This window comes from Tursiops truncatus, chromosome 4 (genome assembly GCF_011762595.2).
Source record: "Tursiops truncatus isolate mTurTru1 chromosome 4, mTurTru1.mat.Y, whole genome shotgun sequence".
Lineage (NCBI taxonomy): Eukaryota > Metazoa > Chordata > Mammalia > Artiodactyla > Delphinidae > Tursiops > Tursiops truncatus.
The window spans coordinates 85,482,241-85,503,280 of record NC_047037.1 but is presented as its reverse complement, the minus strand read 5'-3'; the positions used below and the strand labels follow the sequence as shown (position 1 = coordinate 85,503,280).

At 35.4% G+C, this 21,040-nt stretch overlaps 1 protein-coding gene across 1 annotated transcript in view; it reads right to left on the bottom strand.

The window, feature by feature from the left end:
- The window catches only part of SLC9C1 (solute carrier family 9 member C1), a 102,131-nt gene that overhangs the window by 18,443 nt on the left and 62,648 nt on the right, over window positions 1–21,040 (bottom strand). The window contains exons 16-21 of the mRNA XM_073804229.1: window positions 13,051–13,246; window positions 9,403–9,591; window positions 8,195–8,344; window positions 6,229–6,280; window positions 4,857–5,005; window positions 1,029–1,154 (exon numbers count right to left, since the gene is read on the bottom strand). Of these exons, the coding sequence (XP_073660330.1) occupies window positions 1,029–1,154; window positions 4,857–5,005; window positions 6,229–6,280; window positions 8,195–8,344; window positions 9,403–9,591; window positions 13,051–13,246 (862 nt within the window). The remainder of the gene's footprint in view (window positions 1–1,028; window positions 1,155–4,856; window positions 5,006–6,228; window positions 6,281–8,194; window positions 8,345–9,402; window positions 9,592–13,050; window positions 13,247–21,040) is intronic.

Here is a 21,040-nt window from a genome sequence, read left to right as displayed (position 1 = left end):
ATCTGAAATTTTGTGTTAGTAATAAATTTGTAAGAGAAAATAGGAATTATGGCTAACAGAAGAAGGTGGATATTCACAGGTATATGTAATTTCAGATGGGGTGTTCATATGTAGATTAAAAAACAATCTAATCTAGGAATAAGAATGTAGTAGAAGGATGAAAATATTTCATTTGGATGAAAGATAGGACAGATAGAAGCTAATGGCACATATGTGTCTTATACATACTCGTGCTCTAAACAACTGATGAAGTAATAAAAAAATTCATTCATTCAAAATATTTTAAGCAGGTGAAAAAAATATAATTTGTCTTTTGTTACTTATTTGATATAGAAAAAGATGTTAATAGAACAGGTTAAATCTCTTTATTTGTTCATCCCACAAACACTTACTGAACACCCGCTATGTGAGATGCTACATGGTAGGAGTTGAGTATTCAAAAGCTGGATGAGGTAAAAATTATAGTAGGGGAGAGAGATGTAAAGATAATAATTGTAATATAATGTAATGATGCTATAATAAAGATATACAGTAACAGTGGTGATTCCTTTGGTCTTCCAAACTCTGGATGGACCATAGGATGTTCTTCTACTGGTGGGGTATTTGACTCTAAAGCCTGCTTTTCAGAGTACCTGTGGTGGGGGTGTTTCCAGAGAAGCAATAAGCAGAGGAGGTTTTGGGGGAAAAAATGAAAGCAAAGAGCATTTCAAGATAAGTAAATAGCACTCACAGAGGAATGGACTTAAAGAACAGTATAAAGTTCTTGGGGTACCATGAGTGGTTCAGTATAAATAGAGTATGGGGTATATGACACATGGGTAACAGAAAGTAAAGATGGAGAGGTAGGCAGGAGGCAGATTGTGGGAGAACTTTGCATGTCATTCAAAGAGATTTTGATTTTATCCTACAGGTAATCAATGACATTTAGGTAATTTAAAACTGAAGAGTATCATGGTTAAATCTTTACCTTTTAAAATATCATTTGCTGATACATTAGAGATAGTATTACTAGCAAATACAAATATTACCTGAATAAAGCTTATACAGTCTTGGTCTTTATCTAGCCATGGAATATGATAGAGTGCTTTGTCAACAGTAAGAGGTTTGTACATAGGTTGAAGATCAAGTATCTCTCTTTTTCTGGCCATTATTAACTAAAACCACAAAAGTTAAGAAAGGAGATGAACAAAATTGGTGTTCACAGAATGTTTAAAACAATTATGGTTTTATACTATTTCCTTTTCTTGCTCTTCTAAGATTTTTGTTCTTCCATGGAAACCTTCAACCTCTCCCGTTATAGCATTTTTCTATGTTATCATTATTCTGAAGTCACAGATTACTTTTAAAAGTAAATCTTATATGTCCATGCCACTCTCTCACTTCGTCCCAGCTACCAAATGTAAAATAGATAGCTAGTGGGAAGCAGCCGCATAGCACAGGGAGATCAGCTCGGTGCTTTGAGACCACCTAGAGAGGTGGGATAAGGAGGATGGGAGGGAGATGCAAGAGGGAGGAGATATGGGGATATATGTATATGTACAGCTGATTCACTTTGTTATAAAGCAGAAACTAAGAAAAATAAATAAATCTTTTACCGAAGTATAGCACATATGCAAAAAGTGCACAAATCATAATGTCCATCAAAGAACATTTACCACATGAAAATATCTGCGTAACCAGCACCCAGATTAAAAAATAAAACATTTATTGAACCCTAGAATCCTCCCTTATGTTCTCTTCTAGTCATTACTTCTACCCCAAATTAATCACTCTTTTTCTATTACCATAGTTTAGCTTTGTCTGGTTTTGAACTTTATCTGCATGAAATCAACGAGTATGTACTTAGTTGTGTCTGGTTTCATCTGCTCAACATTATGTTTCTGAGATTCATCTATAATGTTGCAAGGAGTAAACATTCATTCATTTCATTTTCACTGTTGTGTAGTATTATATTTTATGAATATACCACAGCTTTATTTATCTGTTGTTGATTGACATTTGGGCTGTTCCAGTTTTGGACTTTTGAAATGCTGCAGTGAATACTTGTTTGCTGTACATATGTACTCATTTCTGTTGTATATATGGTTATATAATCTAATTTCTGGGTCTTAAGATATGTATATGTCCAAATTTAGTAGATTCTGCCAAATAATTTTCCAAAGTGATTGCATCAGTTTATATTCCCACTCTAATGTTCCAGTTGCCGACACTTGGTATTGCCAGTATTTTTGTTTTTATTTTAATTTTAAGTATTCTGATGGTTGTGTATTTGTATTTACTTTTGGGTTTAATTTGCATTAAGCTTATGATGATGATATTTGGCATCTTTTCTTATGTTTATTGGCCTCTAGAATATTCTCTGTTAGGAAGTGTCTGTTCATATCTTTTGCTGATTTTTTTTTTAAAAATGAATTTTCTGTCCTGTTCGTATTGATTTGTAAGATATTTTTATATATTCTGAACATGAGCACTTTTTTGGATATATTTATTTTGAAAATTTCCTCTACCTTTTTGTGGATCATCTTTTCATTATCTTGTATCCTTTTTTGTCTCTCATTTTCTGCATTACTCTCTTCTTTTGTATTTAGTTGATTTTCTGTAGTGAAACACTTAAAACTCCTTTCTCATTTATTTATATGTAATTCTTTAGTTATTTTCTTTTCTATTACCACAGGGGTTACATTTAACATCCTAGAATATAACACTCTAATTTGAATTTATAACAGTTTAACTTCCATAACATACAAAACTCTGCTCCTTTAACAGCTTCATCCCCACCCCTTGCAGTTGATGTCATAATATTACATCTTTATGTGTTGTCTGTCCAAAACACAAACTAAATATTTTTAAAAATGCATTCATCTCTTAAATATGACATTACAAGCCAAAGCTGTAATAATTCTAGCTTTTAGACTAATAATTACTTTAAAAATATATTACTCTCTTAAATCATGTAGAAAACAAAAAAAAATGGAGTCAGATACAATTATTACAATAATACTAGCTTTAATAATTGCCCATGTATTTACCTTTACTGAGATTTTTATTTCTTCCTATGGGTTTGAGTTATTGTCCAGTGTCCTTTCATTTCAATCTTCATGACATGTTTTAGAATTTCTTTCAGGGCAGGTATAGTGGTAATGAACTCCCTCAGATTTTGTTTGTCTGAAAGTGTCTTAATTTCCCTCTCACTTCTAAGGACATTTTTGCTGGATATAGGATTCTTAGTTGACTATTTTTTCTTTTAGTACTTTGTATATATCAACCCATTTTCTTCTGGTCTCCAAAGTTTCTGATGAGAAATCTGCTGATAATCTTATTGAGGATCCTTTGTATGTGATGAATTTTTTCTCTATTGCTGATTTCAAAATTCTCTCTTTATCTTTCAGCAATTTGATTACAATGTGCCTTGATGTGGGTCTATTTGAGTTCACCCTACTTGAAGTTCACTGAGCTTCCTGGATGTTAATATTCATGCCTTACATCAAATTTAGAAAGTTTTCAGCCAATATTTCTTTAAATTTCCTGTCTGTTCCTTTCTCTCTCTCTTGTCTTCTTGGGACATATACATCGCATGTGTTGGTCCACTTGATGGTATCTCACAGGTCCCTTAGACTCTGCTGACTTTTCTTCTATCTTTTACTTTCTATTCCTCAGATGCTATAATTTCCATGGTCCTGTTTTCAAGGAGACTTATTTTTTTTATGCCTTTTAGTTCTTGCCATGTGGTGTTATACATATTTTACCTTAGGTTCATTCTTAAGGATTTAGAGTTTTTAATTGCTATTGTGAATACAATATTTTTCCACATTTTCTTTAGTTGTGGAATAATTTTGAAAGTTGATCTTGTTTCTGGAAACCTTATTGAATTATTTTATTGATCCTATATTATTAATTTTAAGTTAATTCTCTAGGGTTTTAGATTAAACAATCAATAGGAAATAACAGTTTTATTCTTTTTCCAAAACTTCCATCTCTCAAGTTCCTTTTATTTTTCTTCTTGATCTGGCTAAGACTTACAAGCACAGCATTCACTACCTGGAATGGTACTGTTCTGACTTTAATGGGAATAATTCTAAATGTTTTGCCATCTAATACAATGTTTGCTTCAGATTTTTAATAGATACTTTTTATCCAGTTAAGGATGTTACTTCTTTTATTAGCCTTTGAACATTCTGAATGAGAGTTGGATTTTATCAAATGACTTTTCTTCTTTGATCTCTTAATAAGTGAGTTATATAGCTATTTTGGGAGACAAAACCTTCTTAGTCATAGTGTATTATGCCAGATTCAACTAGCTACTATTGTGTTAAAAAGTTTTATATATGTATTCACAAGTATAATAACTTTTTTCCCCTTATACTATTCTCGATTTGGGGAATAAATTTTATACTTACAGAATGAGTTGGGACCCTCTCTAACTTTTTACATGTCACAGTACCATTTAAATAACTTAGAGAAAGGAAATGTAATTAATTCTTACCCTATAATTGAGTGTTCTTATAAATCATAGTTTTTATGGAAAAAGTTGTTTGAGTGTCACAGGTAACTCCCAGGAACATATTGATACCCAGTTTAGCCTAGGATGAGGAATAGTTTCATTATACCTTTAGTCTGGGTGCAAAGCGTAGAAAGAAGTTGTCCCTCACTATGGCAAGAAAGGAAAGGGAAGTTGACCAATAGAACTGCAGGAAGGAAACTCTCTCTGATAGGTGCTTTTCTTTAGACAACTATTTTAAGTTATATATTTATATTGCAGGAATGGCCTATATTGGAAAGAGCCAAAAGTAGGTTTGATGATCATAAATAACTATATATCAAGTAAGTATATTTGTTTTGAAAATATTCTATCATACCTTATTAATTTCAAAACCTTCAATTTTATGAAGAATTCCTTTTAACCTGAAAACTTTAACAATTTCTCTAGCCAAACTGAGCATGACATTAATCTCCTCCTTTGTTTTCATAGTGACAGCGATTTCTGGGTGGTCATACTCTAAGTAGCCTGAAAAATAACAAAATATTTTCAGAGGAAATAGGACATTGCTTAAATATTTCATGTGGACAGTAAGCTAATATTTCTTCTTTAAACTCATGGAGTATAACCCTCACCACAGGGAAATGTATCTCTCCCTGAAGAGGTCTCTACAATCAATCAAAATTCACCAGTAGTTACAGAATTCTGCCTGACATTTTCTTGTTGGCAGCCCATACCTGTGTCTAAGCCCGTGAAGGACAGACAGCCCTAGTCCTAGGATCAAAATTATACTGAAGCACCTATGCTGGACACTGAGAGGCTCTTCTGGGCTCTAGGTCTGGAGTTCATGACCCAATTTTTCATTCTGTTTAAATGAAGATTTCTGACTACAGACTGTGTGCTTAAATATGGCTTCTGATCAAGTTCTCTCACTCCTCCTGGGTCATTTCCACCTGTCCTGCCTGGGCATCTAGATCACTCATCTATGTTCTCCTGCCTGTCTGATGTGGATTCCTGGATGCCCATGAGAGTTTCATCCACTTAGGACTTTTTCTTGGTCATGACCTCTTGTCTGGCTTGACAACCATCTGCCATGCAAGATCTCTCATGCTTGGCCTCATTCCCAGGCTTGCTGTGTTCTTTTGTTGTCCACCATCTGGTACCAAACCCCCTTCTTCTCCATACATGTAAACACTGTGCTATAGGGTTGTGTCTGTCTCACTCCCAGGATTTGTGCTGCACTAGGACCATGAATTGGTGTGATTCAGAGAACAGGCTGTTGTCACGTTTGGGCACTGAGTCTCCTAGCAGTCACATCAGCGATCTGTGAGGCTCTGTTCTGATTTCAACTCGTTTTAAAGCCTAAATTGTCAGATGGCAACTCTGTGGCAAACGGAGGAAAAAATAGCTTCTTTCCTTGTGTTGCTCAGGAAGGTATGTTTGGAAGAAAACAGAATTTATAAGGTGATAAAGACATGCATAACCATGGCATGCAAATGTGTTTTCTTTAAACAGAAATTAAAAGTCCTTCACTGTGGTATAAGGCAGAGAGAACAAATGTGGAGGGGTAATATTACACTATTCTCATCCAGCCAAAGATACGATCATGTTGATTGTTGAAGTTATTCATTTTATTATTGATAGTAAGTAGGTCTCCTCAAAGATCAGTTTCGTTATCAAAACCATTGCCTCTCTGAAGAAACGATGATAAGAGATGGTCATGTTAGATCTTTAGGGTGAGAGGTACCTACCTAGCTCTTCCATAGCATGTCCTGTATTCTTCGTTATCCTCCTTAATAACATCTACGGAACAAAAGAAATGTTTTGGGAAACAAAACTGTTATAAAATGTCTTTACATTTGCAACTGATGAATTTTTAACCTAAATTAATAACTTTAAGGCTTCCCTGTTGGTGCAATGGTTAAGAATCCGCCTGCCAATGCCGGGGACATGGGTTCAAGCCCTGGTCTGGGAAGATCCCACATGCTGTGGAGCAATTAAGCCCATGCTCCACAACTACTGAGCCTGCGTGCCACAACGACTGAAGCCCCTGTGCCAAGAGCCTGTACTCCGCAACAAGAGAAGCCACTGCGATGAGAAGCCTGCGCACTGCAACGAAGAGTAGCCCCCACTCACTGCAACTAGGGAAAGCCTGCAAGCAGCAATGTAGACCCAACGCAGCCAAAAATAAATAAATAAACTGAATTAAAAAAATAACTTTAAAGAAAAATATGATGGGGAACTTTTCAGGAATTAGAATTGAATTTTGTGCAATGAATTTTATTTTACTCTAGCAAGAGTGGTGGAGAGGATAAGAAGCGGCATTACCTAGGCTAATTTTGAGAAGCCTAAAGGTAAGTCATATATTTTTTCTTAAAGTAACTTACTTTAGGATATTATTGACTCTGAAAACTGCAGGCATGCTAGTACTCTCCCATTCAATTTTTGATAGCCTCCAAATTTCGGAAACAGGTGTGGCTTTCAACCTTAAATGAGATAGAAGTTTTAACCAAACTATGTGGGAGCAGAAATGAGGACTGAAACTGGCCAATATCTTAGAGATTCAAGTCCTTCTGTATTTTCTACTGTGTATCCTCAATATGAGTGGTTATAAAGGTAATAAAATGCAGCAAAATAGTTTTATAGTTACAGGTGGTGAAGAGAGAAAAGATACAGCTCTTTGTATTCAACTACATATTGAGTGTCAATGTTCTCAACTACAAAGCTTTGGACATATAGCATATAGAATATAGCATTCAGGGCTTCCCTGGTGGCGCAGCGGTTGAGAGTCCGCTTGCCGATGTAGGGGACACGGGTTCGTGCCCCGGTCCGGGAAGATCTCACATGCCGCGGAGCAGCTGGGCCCGTGAGCCATGGCCTCTGAGCCTGCACGTCCGGAGCCTGTGCCCCGCAACGGGAGAGGCCTCTCCCCACAGTGAGAGGCCCGCGTACCGCAAAAAAAAAAAAAAAAAAAAAAAAAAAAAAAAAGACTATAGCATTCAAATGTTCTAAATTATCTTGAAAGGTGACTGCTTAATTCCACATAGCTGGCAAATTTGTGGGGACATATAATCTGCCTAATTGAGAAAATGAAAAATAAGGTCTAGAACTTAGGCCCTAGCATTCTCTTTGCTGTTTATTAGCTATGTGTGTGACTTTGGCATAATCATTTAACCTCTCTTGGCTTCATTTTTCTCATCTGTATAATGAGAGAATTAGATGTGATTTCCCTCTAAGTAAGTTATTGGTACTCCTTTCCATTTGCCATATCCCCATCCTTTACTTCTTTCATTATTTACTGTGGGAAAATCAGGGATATAGAGAAATAGAAGGAGCCTTTGGGAATTATGAGGAAGGTCCGTTGGCTCAACCCTGCCATCACTTATTGTCCTCCAATATTTCCTATTTAATGCATCTGTAGCCTGACAGATCCTGGAACTTGCATTGAGAGAAGCTGACCGCTGCACACAGGTTTCATGACAGCTCCACAAGGACAAAAGGATGTGCTCCAAGAGCCTCATAACTTGTTAATATGGCATAGACACTTCAGTAAGGAGCCTTTTGAGTAATCTAAATGTTGATCAGTTTCAGTTTTTACAGACAATTCTTAGCAAACCAGGAATCAAAGGTCATATATAGACAGAAGACATGATGGGTGAGGGAGACTGATGGGTGAGGAACATAAACCATTTTCTTAGTATTTAAAGTTTTCCTCACCTGTTTAATCTGTTTAGAACTTGCAATCTTATCAATTATAGTCATTATGTCTGCTTCACCTTGGATATATCCTTTTAGTATAGCATACTTAAAGGACAGCTGATGACTCATCTTTTTATCTAATATCTGCAGCAACTTTGGTGTTACGAGCTAAAAAACAGGACCACTATTTAATATAAATTGTACAAATTATAGTTGATTTTATGTTGGTTAGTTTAAAATAGGTATTAATAAAAAATGACATGCTCTCAATGGTAACTATAGTAACTTGTCAAGATTCTTCGTTATTTTATTCATAGTATCTCTATAATTTCATGGCTAGAGCTATTTCCCCGTAACTAATAATATTAGATGTCTCTGTGAGGTTAAGACTTTATTCTTTACTTATTTCCCTTAGAGAGAATTGCATGCTATTTTCAACTGGTTTAAATTCTTGGAAAACAATGTGATTAATCTTCTGGGCTTAGGCCATAAAATGACCGTCTATAAAGTACTGTCACTTTTACCTGCTAAACCTCCCACTAAACTGTTCACTAGATGGTTCATTTGAGTGAGAGTCCACCACAACTATACTCCCTGTTTGGCCCCACAATTAACTTTTCATTGTTTCTTTGCTGAGGGTTTAAGTCCCCAGGTTATCTGTTACCCTTGTACAGTCTCCTAACTTCAGCAGAGTTGGCTGATCCCTAAGTCCATGCTCCATAATCTCCACACTCATATAGAAATAAATAACTACTCATTATACTTGTTATAGGAAGACATTAATTAGACAGTCAAAGGTCATTTTTGATGCTGTGATTTTATAATATTATGAGTTTATATAACACAAAATGTGTATTTTTCGGTTTCTTAATTTGTATGAACGTATACTATTTGCTTTGTTGCTACATGGTTTGTTTTGTTGATTTCCATCATTTATTTCAGGTATTCATAAGAATAAACATTACTTTGGAGTTTTCATGTGCTCTCTATTCAAAGGAGAAGCTGTGATGAGTATTTCTGTACTTTCATGTGCTAAACAAATTTCTAATATAACTTGGATATTCATAATATAATCTGTTATAAAATTTAATTTGTCAAAGGGATCTAAAATATAAACATCAGCCCAACAGAAAGTGGAAACCATAACACTAGTAAACTGATTTTAGTCCATATTTCATGAAGCAGTCAGGAGCAGTTCGAAACTGCATGATTTAATAGTTCTTTACCTTCAAAATGCGTAGAACGCGAAGAAATCGAACAACTTTTATAAAGGCCACTGTTTGAATCAAATCAAAAGTATGATAATTAATGGAATTTGTCTCAATAAGCATTACATCTATGATGCCAATTAATGTAATTGTTAACTCAAATAGATTCCAGGCATGTAAAAAATATTCCTTCTTCATTGCTGCTATCTGTCGATTTAAAAAGAAATTATATTATCTTATTTGTTTTTGCTTTTACTACACCATTTTCCATAATAACTGAAACATTACTAGTTAGGTTTTTCTCTGATCTACCTTAAGATTCTACTTGTCTAAAATACTAGGAAGTGATCATATCAACTTGAAATTAAATGGTTAAAATATTGAAATATCTATTCCAAGAGATAAAATATTCAAAATACCTACTAACTTATTAATTCATTCTTTATTTATTTAAAAAATTTTTATTGAAAACCTACTATAACTAAGAGAGTAGGAGCGGTCAAAAATGATTGTGGAATCCAGCCTGGGAAATTAGGTTTCCAGGGGAATTTTGAAGCAAGAGTAGGTTTAGAGATGATACATTTGTTTTGAATATGCTGTTTGAGATGTTTGCACAGTATTTTATTGAAGAGATCCAGTCATCAGTTGTCTATATGATCTGAGGCTCAGAATAAAATCTGAGCTGGAGACATGAGTTTGGGAATCATTAGACTATGAATGGTAGTTGATGCCAGGGAAGTTGTTGAGATAGCCTGACCCATGAGGCCCTTTATTATTTAATTCACGTCTGTGTCTCCTGTCTCATTTTCCATATCCTCCTCACAGATTTAACATCTCTCCAATCTGCATCGTGACCAACCCATCCCTAAGCTCCTGTCATTAGGAATATTGTTCCTTGTATGTGTCACATTGTTGCTTCTACGTTTTCCCTTATTCTTGTTGTCCACTCACATACTCCCTACTTTGACTCCTATTCATTATTCAGAATTCAACTCAAGCATCTCCTTTCCTTAATAGCCTTCCTTCTCTAAACCTACTATTCTGTGTAAGGAACTCCATTTTTTTCCCATAGCACCCTGTGTAGGTCTCTATCATAACACTTAAGATACTGATTTGTAAATTTGATTAATTTGTCTTTTTTAGCAGCCTGATCCCCCTACTCACTATGATTCAGAGACTGTAGGAGACAGACCTATTTACGCCAGGGAAAGTGTAAGCTCGATTACAAATTAAGAAACTGTCATGCTTGTTTGTAAACAGACTGTTGTGTGTTTAGTGGTAGAGAGTCATTTCCCTTGAGTCTGCTCACATTTGGCGGGGCTGAGGAAATTCAGTGTCTGAATCTAGGGAGCAGAAGACCAGATCCTGGTCTTGTGAGGTCCTGCTCAAGGCACCATTCAACTACTGTAGATGTCTCATTTCCTTCTTATTGAAACAGAATATAGGTTAGATCATTCTCTTAGGAACTTGAAAGAACTGGTATCAACAGTAAGACTTTATCCAGATGCCCAGTATTTGGAAACGTGAAGGAGTTTTTTGGAGGTCAATAGAATACAGCCACAGGAGAGGAAGAGCTTGGTATAAAAGGATAGTGTAGGCTTCAAAGGAAGAGGGTTTGTTAAATATAAGGTTGTTAAAGAATGGTTAGAAATTCAGATAATGGAAGCCTCCAGCACTCAGATATAGAAGAGTGATTACTCTTCCTCTGAGAAAGTTTCAAAAGATCCATTACTCTAATAGGTTGAGGAGTGTTTTGGGAAAAGTTTGAAAATACAAGAAGGAAAGTTTAAGGTAGAATTGTGTATTAGAAAGAACACAAACTTTGAGGGGTTGGATCCAAACTCTATTATCATTAGCTATGTGACCTTAAACAGCTTCTCAGAGACTCAGGTCCCTCATCTGTAAAATGCAAGTCATAATATATATCTACATTAAAGGGCTAACTTAAGGATTTGAAATGTTATAATTGCAATGATACCTGGTACCTTAGTGATCATTTATTATTGTTGTTATTAACATAATGAATTTTTAATAGGCATAGTACAAAGGGGGCAGAACTGAACTTGTGTAGAAAAGACAGCAAAGAAAGTAAGTGAAGGCAAGCTTGTAAATCGGGCAGTGAAGATGAATCCTGAGTTAAATAGAAGGGAGAGACAAGAACAGAGTTGCACATTTGGGAGTACCCTCTTAGCTATGAAGTGTAGCGAAGTCTCTGCAGTCCTTTTCTGCTCTCTTAAGTGGACCTGACTGAAGGAGCTATGGCTATGCACAGTTGTGACAGAAGCTTAAACTTGGCAAAGTACAAAGACCACAGAGCTGGAGGAATCATTTCCTCTCATTTAGGCCAACCCTGATATCTTACAGAAGAAGAAACTAAGGTTGGGAAAAGTTTAGTGACTTGGTGAACAGCTAACTGTCTGTCAGAGAAAACCAAAACCAGAGCCAAGTCTGCTGCATCATAACTCGGTGTTCTTTCCACTATAGTACATATTAAGTGATTTTAGGGAATCCTTTACTCACACTCACCCTGGTACTAACCCTAACCCTAATTGCTTTATTTCTTCTTAATTAGGTGACATCTCCTATGGTCGTTCCAACTAATTGGAATTTATTACATACAATGTGATTGAATGTGAAGCCATTCCCCTCTCCCCACCAATCACAGCTCTGCAGTAGCATTTTAATTTTCCAGTAACGATTCGAGATTTCATCCACTTTGTTTGAATATCATATATAATTCTTCTATTTAAATCGTCTGGCTAAAAATATTTTATATTACAACTTGATCCATATGACACAATACTATTATCAGTTTGTGGACCCATCAATACATTTCCATCATTTAACAGCTACCTTTATACTGGATTTAACAAATCAAATTATGAAATATTTTTCAAGTATAAATGAATTTCTATCAATCTACTTATCCATCTGTTTATCTATCTAGTATAAAAACAATAAAATGGGACTTCCCTAGTGGCGCAGTGGTTAAGAATCCACCTGCCAATTCAGGGGACACGGGTTCAAGCCCTGGTCTGGGAAGGTCCCACATGCCGTGGAGCAACTAAGCCCATGTGCCACAACACTGAGTCCACATGCCACAAGTACTGAAGCCTGCACACCTAGAGCCTGTGCTCTGCAACAAGAGAAGCCACTGCAATGAGAAGGCCTCGCACTGCAACGAAGAGTAGCCCCGGCGTGCCACAACTAGAGAAAGCCGGTGCACAGCAACAAAGACCCAAAGCAGCCAAAAATAAGGAAAGAAAGAAAGAAAGAAAGAAAGAAAGAAAGAAAGAAAGAAAGAAAGAAAGAAAGAAAAAATCTTCCATTAAAAAAAAAATAATAAAATGAACATCCAGGTGCTCACCTCTCTGCTAAGTTAAAGAACTTTGCCAATACCTTTTTAACTCACTCTGCATCTCTTTGACACACACTAATTAAAAATTTGCAAATACAAAATCAATCCTTAAAGTATGAATATTTTCTATTGTCACCCTAAAATCACCTTTAAATAATAAATTTGTTTGAGGAGTGAGGGAGAATTTTATACACTCCTTTGGAAAACTGTCTGTAGCTAGTGTTGAAAAATGAAATTAGGAAATCTCCCTGTTAGACATATCACACACACACACACAAACACACACACAAAATCACATTTTAGCTTACCTTAAGCAGTGCCTCCGTGATATAAAATGCAAGAAAAGAGTAGTTAGCATATGCTAATTCAAGCTCATAGATATCGTTTAACACAGATATCCAAGAAATTATAATAGGAAATATATTCATTAGTATCACAAGATATCCGACATACTCAAATTCATCAGTAAATACTATTTTATGACATACACGAAGAAAGCAATGGCTGTAAAAAAAAAAGATAGTTTTATCTGATAAAATAATTACACTGAATTAATTTCAATATATGCTCAGTTCTGTCCTAATCATCAACAGCTACAAAGCCCAGCTTAATTCTGAGAAGTAGCTGTCAATACCATACACTTTCTGGCATCCTACTTCATATACTTTCCTTTAATTTCTTCCTCTGCTAAATATCTTCAGGCTGGTTTCCCCTCTTTCTCACTTTCCTCACCTCTCATTCATTTTTACTTATACTTTTAGTAGAAATACTTCAGATCATAAGACAGGGATAATTCAAATTGGAAATATTAAAAAAAAAAACAAAGCAAATCTCTCCCACCTTCTAATAATTTCACTTCTCAGAGATGGCTACTATTACCAGTTTGAATATTTTTCCAATATTTTTGTTTATATAATCATATTTATAAATACAAAAGGAATTATATCATACATATTGTTCTATAACCTGTTTTTTCTCTTAGCAATGGATCATGAGCATTTTTCCTTGTCAAGGCATATAATCTGGAACAAATCCCAGCATGTGTCGTAGTGGAACAGGTTAGGTCATATTTTATCAAAAACTTTAATGTACATGCTTTGAAAAATTATTTTTATACTGAGTATGCTAGACAGAATTGTGGGTGAGAGGAATTACTTAATGTATTTTTAATTTTATTTTTAAATTATTCAACTAGTATAATAATGCATTATTATTGCTAAAACTCAAATGAAATTATTAATCAATTATTGATTGAAGAGTGGGTAAGTGCTGGATTATTTCTCTATTCTTAGAGGTAGATCCGTGTTACGCAGGACCTGAAATTTTTACAATTTGGACCCCTGTTTAAGGAAAAGAAGATGAAATTATGAATACATATATGATGCTGTCATCAAATTGCAAAAATCCTCCAAGGCCTCAGGCAGTGCCAGTGTGAGGGAGGAGCCATAGAGTGTAAGCTTTGTTAAGTTTATGGTAACACTGCCTTTGCCCTTCTCAGCCCTCTCTCCAGACTGTTTTCCTTTTCTATTTTTTTAAAAATTCAGCCATATTGAGGTATAACTGGCATAAAAAATTGTAGATATCGAAAGTGTACATCATATATACATGTATATATACAATACAATGTATATACATATACATTGTGACAGGATTCCCCCCATCTAGTTGATTAACACACCCATCACCTCACATAACTCTTTTTTGGGGGTGTGACCATTTAAGTTCTACTCTCTAGCAAATTTCAGTTATAAAGTACAGTGTTCTCAATTATAGTCACCATGTCTTACATTAGATCTTCAGGCATTATTCACCTTATAGCTGAAAGTTTGTAACCTTCTACCAATCCCTATTTCCACAAACCCTCAGCTCTGGTTTCTACTCTCTGTTTCTATGAGTTGACTATTTTTTTTTAATGAATGAATTAATTTATTTATTTTTGGCTGTGTTGGGTCTTTGTTGCTGTGCACAGGCTTTCTCTAGTTGTGGCAAGGAGGGGTTACTCTTTGTTGTGGTGCACGGGCTTCTTATTGTGGTGGCTTCTCTTGTTGTGGAGCATGGGGTCTAGGCACACAGGCTTCAGTAGTTGCAGCACGCAGGCTCAGTAGTTGTGGCACACGGGCTTAGTTGCTCCACAGCATGTGGGATCTTCCTGGACCACGGCTTGAACCCATGTCCCCTGCACTGGCAGACGGATTCTTAACCACTGCACCACCAGGGAAGTCCCTATGAGTTGACTTTCTAAAATCTATTATTTTATTTCATTTTTTTCATTTTACTTATTTTTAGAGTTAACATATAAGTGATACCATGCAGTATTTGTCTTTCTCAGTCTGGTTTATACTTAGCATAATGCTCTCAAGATCCAACCATGTTGTCACAAATGCAGGAATTCCTTCTTTCTCATGGTTGAATAATACTCCATTGTATTTTCTTTATCCATTCATCCATTGATGGACACTTACGTTATTTTTGTATATTAACTATTGTGAATAATGCTACTGTGAAATGGGAGTGCAAATATCTCTTTGATATCTTGTTTTTATTTCTTTTGGATATATACTCGGAAGTGGGATTGCTAGATCATGTGGTAGTTCCATTTTTAATTTTTTGAGGAGTCTCCATAGTGTTTTCCACAGTGGCTGCATCAATTTAAGAGATAAGAGAATGTGAAATGAACAAAGAACTATATAAAGTAGCAAGAAAACAATTATCAAATGGCAATAGTAAATCCATACCTATCTACTGATGATTTTCAGTAGTGGTATGCTTAGATTCCTTTCTCTTTATCTTTTGTGTATCTACTATTGTTTTCTGCTTTGTGGTTACCATGAGGTTTACATAAAACATGTTTATATTTATAACAGTCTATTTTAAGATAAACTTAACGTTGAATACATACTAAAATCTTTACATTTTTACTCCTCCTCTCCACATTTTATGTTTTTGATGTTACAATTTACATCTTTTTACCTTGTGTATCCATTAACAAGTTATTGTAGTTATTTTTAGTACTTCTGCCTTTTAACCTTCATACTAGATTTATAAGTGACTTACTCACCATTATTACAACATTAGAGTACTCTGAATTTTACTATATATTTATTTACTTATGAAATTTATACTTTGATATGTTTTCCTGTTATTAAAAAATTCCCGTTCATTTTACCTTGAAAGGGACTTTAGTCCATTTTAACATTTCTTGTAAGGCTGGTCTTGAGGGTGCTGAATTCCTCAGCTTTTTCTTGCCTGGAAAAACTCATTATCTCTTCTTCAATTCTGAACAGTTTTGTTGGGTAGGGAATTCTTGGTTGGTAGTTTTTTCTTTTTTTATTCTTTCAGTACTTTGAGTATATCATGCTATTCTCTTCTGACCTACAAAGCTTCTGCTGAAAAATATGCTGATAGCCTTATTGGTGTGTGTGTGTCCCTTGTATATAACAAATTGTTTTTCTCTTGCTGCTTTTAGTATTCTCTCCTTGTCTTTAACTTTTGACAATTTAATTACCTAATGTGTCTTGGTGTGGGTCTCTTTGGATTAATCATATTTGGAAATTACTGAGTTTCCTGGATCTGGATGTCTGTTTCTTTCCCTATGTAAAGAAAGTTTCCTGCCATTAGTTTTTTGAATAAGTTTGCTGCCCCTTTCTTTCTCTCTTCTTCTGGGACCCCTATAATGTAAATACTGGTCCACCTGATGGTGTCCCATGAGTCATTTAAGCTATCTTCACTCTTTTTCATTCTTTTTTTTCCTCCTCTGATTGGATGAATTCTGCTGCCTTGTCTTTGAGTTTGCTTATCCTTTTTTCTGCTTGATTTCGTCTGCTGTTAAACCCCTCTATTGAATGTTTCAGCTCAGTTATTCTTCAGCTCTGTGATTTCTGTTTGGGACATTTTTATATTGTTTATCTCTTTGTTAAATTTTTCCCTTTGTTTATACATTCTTCTTCTGACCCTAGTGAGCATCTTTGATCTCTCTAACAGATAAATCACTCTAATAGATCTCTTTAAGAGATAAATCACTTATCTAAATTTCATTAAGGTGTTTCTGGAGTTTTATTCTGTTTTTTTGTTTGGAACATATTCCTCTCTTTCTTCATTTTCCTTCATGCTCTGTGTTGGTTTCTGCATATTAGATAAAACAGCCACCTCTTTCAGTCTTGATGGACTGGTCTTGTGTAGATAAACCTTATCATTCAGCCTAGCCTGAGCTCTTGGTTGTCTCTCAGACCTTCGTGATTGTCCAAGCTTCCTTATTTGCTCTTAGTGGCTCCCAGTAGTTGAGGATGTGCCAAGACCTGTTTGTGTCCCATTGTGGAGAGTATCATTCATCACCTAGATGCAAGCTGATTGGAAACTGGACTCCTCAGGTAGCAGCTTTTGAGGTATGCAAATAGACTTCTTTCAGGGAAAGACTGGGAGATGGGTATTTCTATCTGCTCCATCTGCACTGAATCCTGGAGGTGTAGTCCATTAAGAAGTGTTTCTTTGTTTGCTACAGTCCTGTGGGTCCTAAAATACAAGCCCCCTTGGCCACTAGAGCCAGGCAATCAAGAGGTGTGTCCTTTGTGTGGCAGCCACAAAATCCAGGGTGCCAAATTTTACACAAGCTCCTTCCAAGGAGACAACATCCTCATGAACCCATTAAGAACTGTTTCTTTGTCTGCTCTAGTCTTGTGTATTTTGTGGTTATAAGCCTCATTAGATTTCAGAACTAGGTATTTTGGGGGCCCATCCCCTAGGGTGAAGTCTTAAAAGTTGGGGTACTAGATATTGGCTCAAGCCCTTTGCTTCTTGGGAGAGACTGGGAGCTGTGTGTTCCCTTCCAATTGTATGTCTGTGCTAGGGGGTGAGTTTTATGGTGAAAGTGTGTCTCAGCCTTTCCTACCTGTTTCAAAGTAGGTATTTTCTCATTAGCTTGATGTGTAGGAGTTGCTCAGATAGTTTCTGGATTTCTTTCAAGGAGAACTCATCCATGTTTAGCTGTAGGTTTGGTGTGTCCATGGAAGGAATTGAGTTCAGGAGTCTCAATGCCACCATCTTGGTTGAGAGAACAGACTGCTTTTTAAAATTTCTTCCAGCAATAAAATCACATCTGGCACAGCATTACACTTGAGGTTACCTTTTGCTTAAATTGATAATTGACTATAATCTGATTTGTTTATGTCAGATAGATAAATTAAAGGGGATATGATGGGAATTACTTACAATTCCTTTAAATCTTTAATGTTGGCGTTAGTTTTTAAACTCCTCCTGGAATGCTATATTGCTTCTCATTACTATTTTGGCCAAGGGTTCCACTTGGCCATTTCTGCCATGATTCTTACAATATAGGTCAACAAGGTGATGTTTGTGTTCAGCTAGACACTAAGTATATTCATCCCAATTATACACTTAGGGACTTAGGGAAATAACCACACAGTGGACCTGGTGGACTTCTATGAGACAGACTGGGTCAGAAACTCCATAAATTATCTGGCCTAAAAGCTCCCAGTTTAACTTGAGGAACACAATAGTATTCCAAGCCTTTGATATCAGTATCATTTAAAATGCCATAACCCAAAGTCCTAACAGAGTCTGAGTATTTTCTTTTCCCAATGCACAGGAACTCTGGTAAAATGATTAAATGTCCATTTGAGAGAAGATTGAGGAAATATTTATTCTACATATTTGTGGTGCTTCAGTTCTTTCTCAAGGACTCTGGTTCTGAGAATTGACTTAGCTATCTTGCAGTAATTGACTTCATCCCTTTGCTCAACAGCTCTCCCTTTTTATCTTTAGAAAAGTCAAGTAATAACATAGTTAATTGTTTGTCTATATTGTCTTTTAATATACAATATTTGTTACCCATCCTTAGGTCAAACACTCTGACTGCTACTCCAGGTTTGCTGTCCACAAAATAAAGTATGCCCACCTTGCCTCTGACATTTAAGTGTTGCCATCTGTCTTCTGCCATTCCCATTTCCTTTTGATACTAGAGAGGCCAGTTCCACAGCAGACTTAATGATGGTTAACCATGTTCTGCAGAGGACATCTATCATTGAGTTTCTCACTGTTGCCTTGGTGAAGGGAAATATCCTCTGTTCTTTCGCAGGGAACAAGATCATGAGGTTGGTTCTTCATTCTAATATAATAAATCTGGTTAAATATTCCAATTTTATCATCTGCACTTCATTTATTGTAGGTTATTGGCCTGGTCAAGCTTCAAAGAACCATCTCAGGAATATAATAGCACCAGCTCCAAGTGTCCTAGATAGAATGTTGAATCCTGAATTATCATGGATAAGACCTCTGTGCCAATAAATTTCTCCCCAATCTGGCCTTATGTTGCAGCCCTCTGGTCCCATATCCTCAAGACCCATCCCCTTATATGTTCTACTAGTATTTGCTGATGTCAGGTCCTGTAATTCCGTCAGCTGACAAGTTGTAGTCTCCTGAAGCAGCCACTATATTTTCCCCTCCAACTGTGTTGAGACCTGACCAGGGTAATTACCTTGGAAGCAATGAAAAGGTGGTAGAAACTATTATATATATTTTTTCCATGTTATATAAATTATATATTTTTTCATTTTCATTATATAAATCTTCTTTTGGTGATTGGCCTTGTTCATGTTTGTGATTCCATCACTTACTAACATCAACATTTCATTAATACTTATAGTCCATATTGGATAATTTTAATAACTGAAGTCTTAGGGATATAAATCTGCCGTTATTTCTGCTGATTCACTCTCATGATTATTTGTTTCCTTGTGTCTTTGTTCATCTTTGATAGTGACTTCATCCACTGGTTAGAGAACTCAATTTTTATTTAGCACAATAATAAATGCTAACATTTAAGTGCTTACTTAGTGCTAGTCTCTGGACTAAGTGCTTCTACACACACTATTTATGTAATCTTTACAACAATCCCATAATGTAGGCAGAGGTGAACCCAACTAGCATATACTAGTACCTACTATATGCCAGTTATTTTGCCAAATGCTTTACATATATCAGTCTCCAGAATATGACATCGATATTACTTTATCCGTTTTTCAAATGAGAAAACTGAGACCTGTAAAACTTATCCAGCTAATAAATGATAAAGACTAGGATTCTAAACTAAGCCATCTGACTCCAGAATCTGTACTACCTACTCTGAGATGAGTGATACATAAGAGACAGCCTAAAAGGTAGACGACTATAAATCCTAGTTTTTCAAATCTCCATTTCTTTGTTACATCAACAGAAGTAAGTACTTAGAAAGTTGTAGCCTAAGTCACTATTGAAGGTTTTAAAAGAACCATAGTACAGAAATATCCATTTGGTATTTACTGATACTCCTATTGAGAAGAGGGAGACCTCTCTTGAATCTAAGAAAAGAAATAAAAGACAACCCAGTTGGAAAGGAAAAAGTAAAATTATCTCTATCCCTAGGTGATATGCTCTTAAATACAGAAAGTCCTAGAGAATTCACAAAAAACAACTAGAGCTAATAAATGAATCCAGCAAAGCTTCAAGATACAAGATCAATATACAGAAATATCTTGTATTTCTATACACTAGAAATAAACACTACAAAAATGAAATCAGGAGCACAATTTTATTTGAAATAGCATAAAAGTATTTAGGATTAAATTTTACCAAAGACATGTACACTGAAAACTTTAAGACTTTCCTAACAGGAATTAAAGATCTAAATAAATGAAAAGACATCCCATGTTCATGAATCAGAAAGTTTAATATTTTAAGATGGTAATACTACTCAAAGCAATTTACAAACTAAATGTAATCCCTAAGAAAATCTCAATGACATTTTTTATGTGCATAAATAGACAAGCTAATCCTAAAATTCATATGGAATTGCAAGGAACCCTGAATAGCTATACCAATCTTGAACAAGAAAACAAAGTGGATGGACTCACATTTCCTGATTTCATAATTATCTAGCAGATGTGGAAAACAATTTGGTGTTTCCTCAAGAAATTAAATAAATTAATTAAATTAAATAAATGTTATTTTCATATGATCCAGCAGTTTTACTCCTAGGTGCATACCCAAAAGATGGAAAGCAGAAATTCAAACAAATACATGTACATAAATGTTCATAGCAGCACTGTTTACAATAACCAAAAGCTGAGAACAACTCAAATACTCATCAACCGTTGAATGGATAAAGAAAATACAGCACGTCTGTACAATGGACTATTATTCAGCCATTAGAAGAAATAAAGTATTCATACATGCTACAAAGTAGATGAACCTTATGCTACAGATACATGCTACAATGTGGAAGAAACATTATGCTGAGTGAAAGAA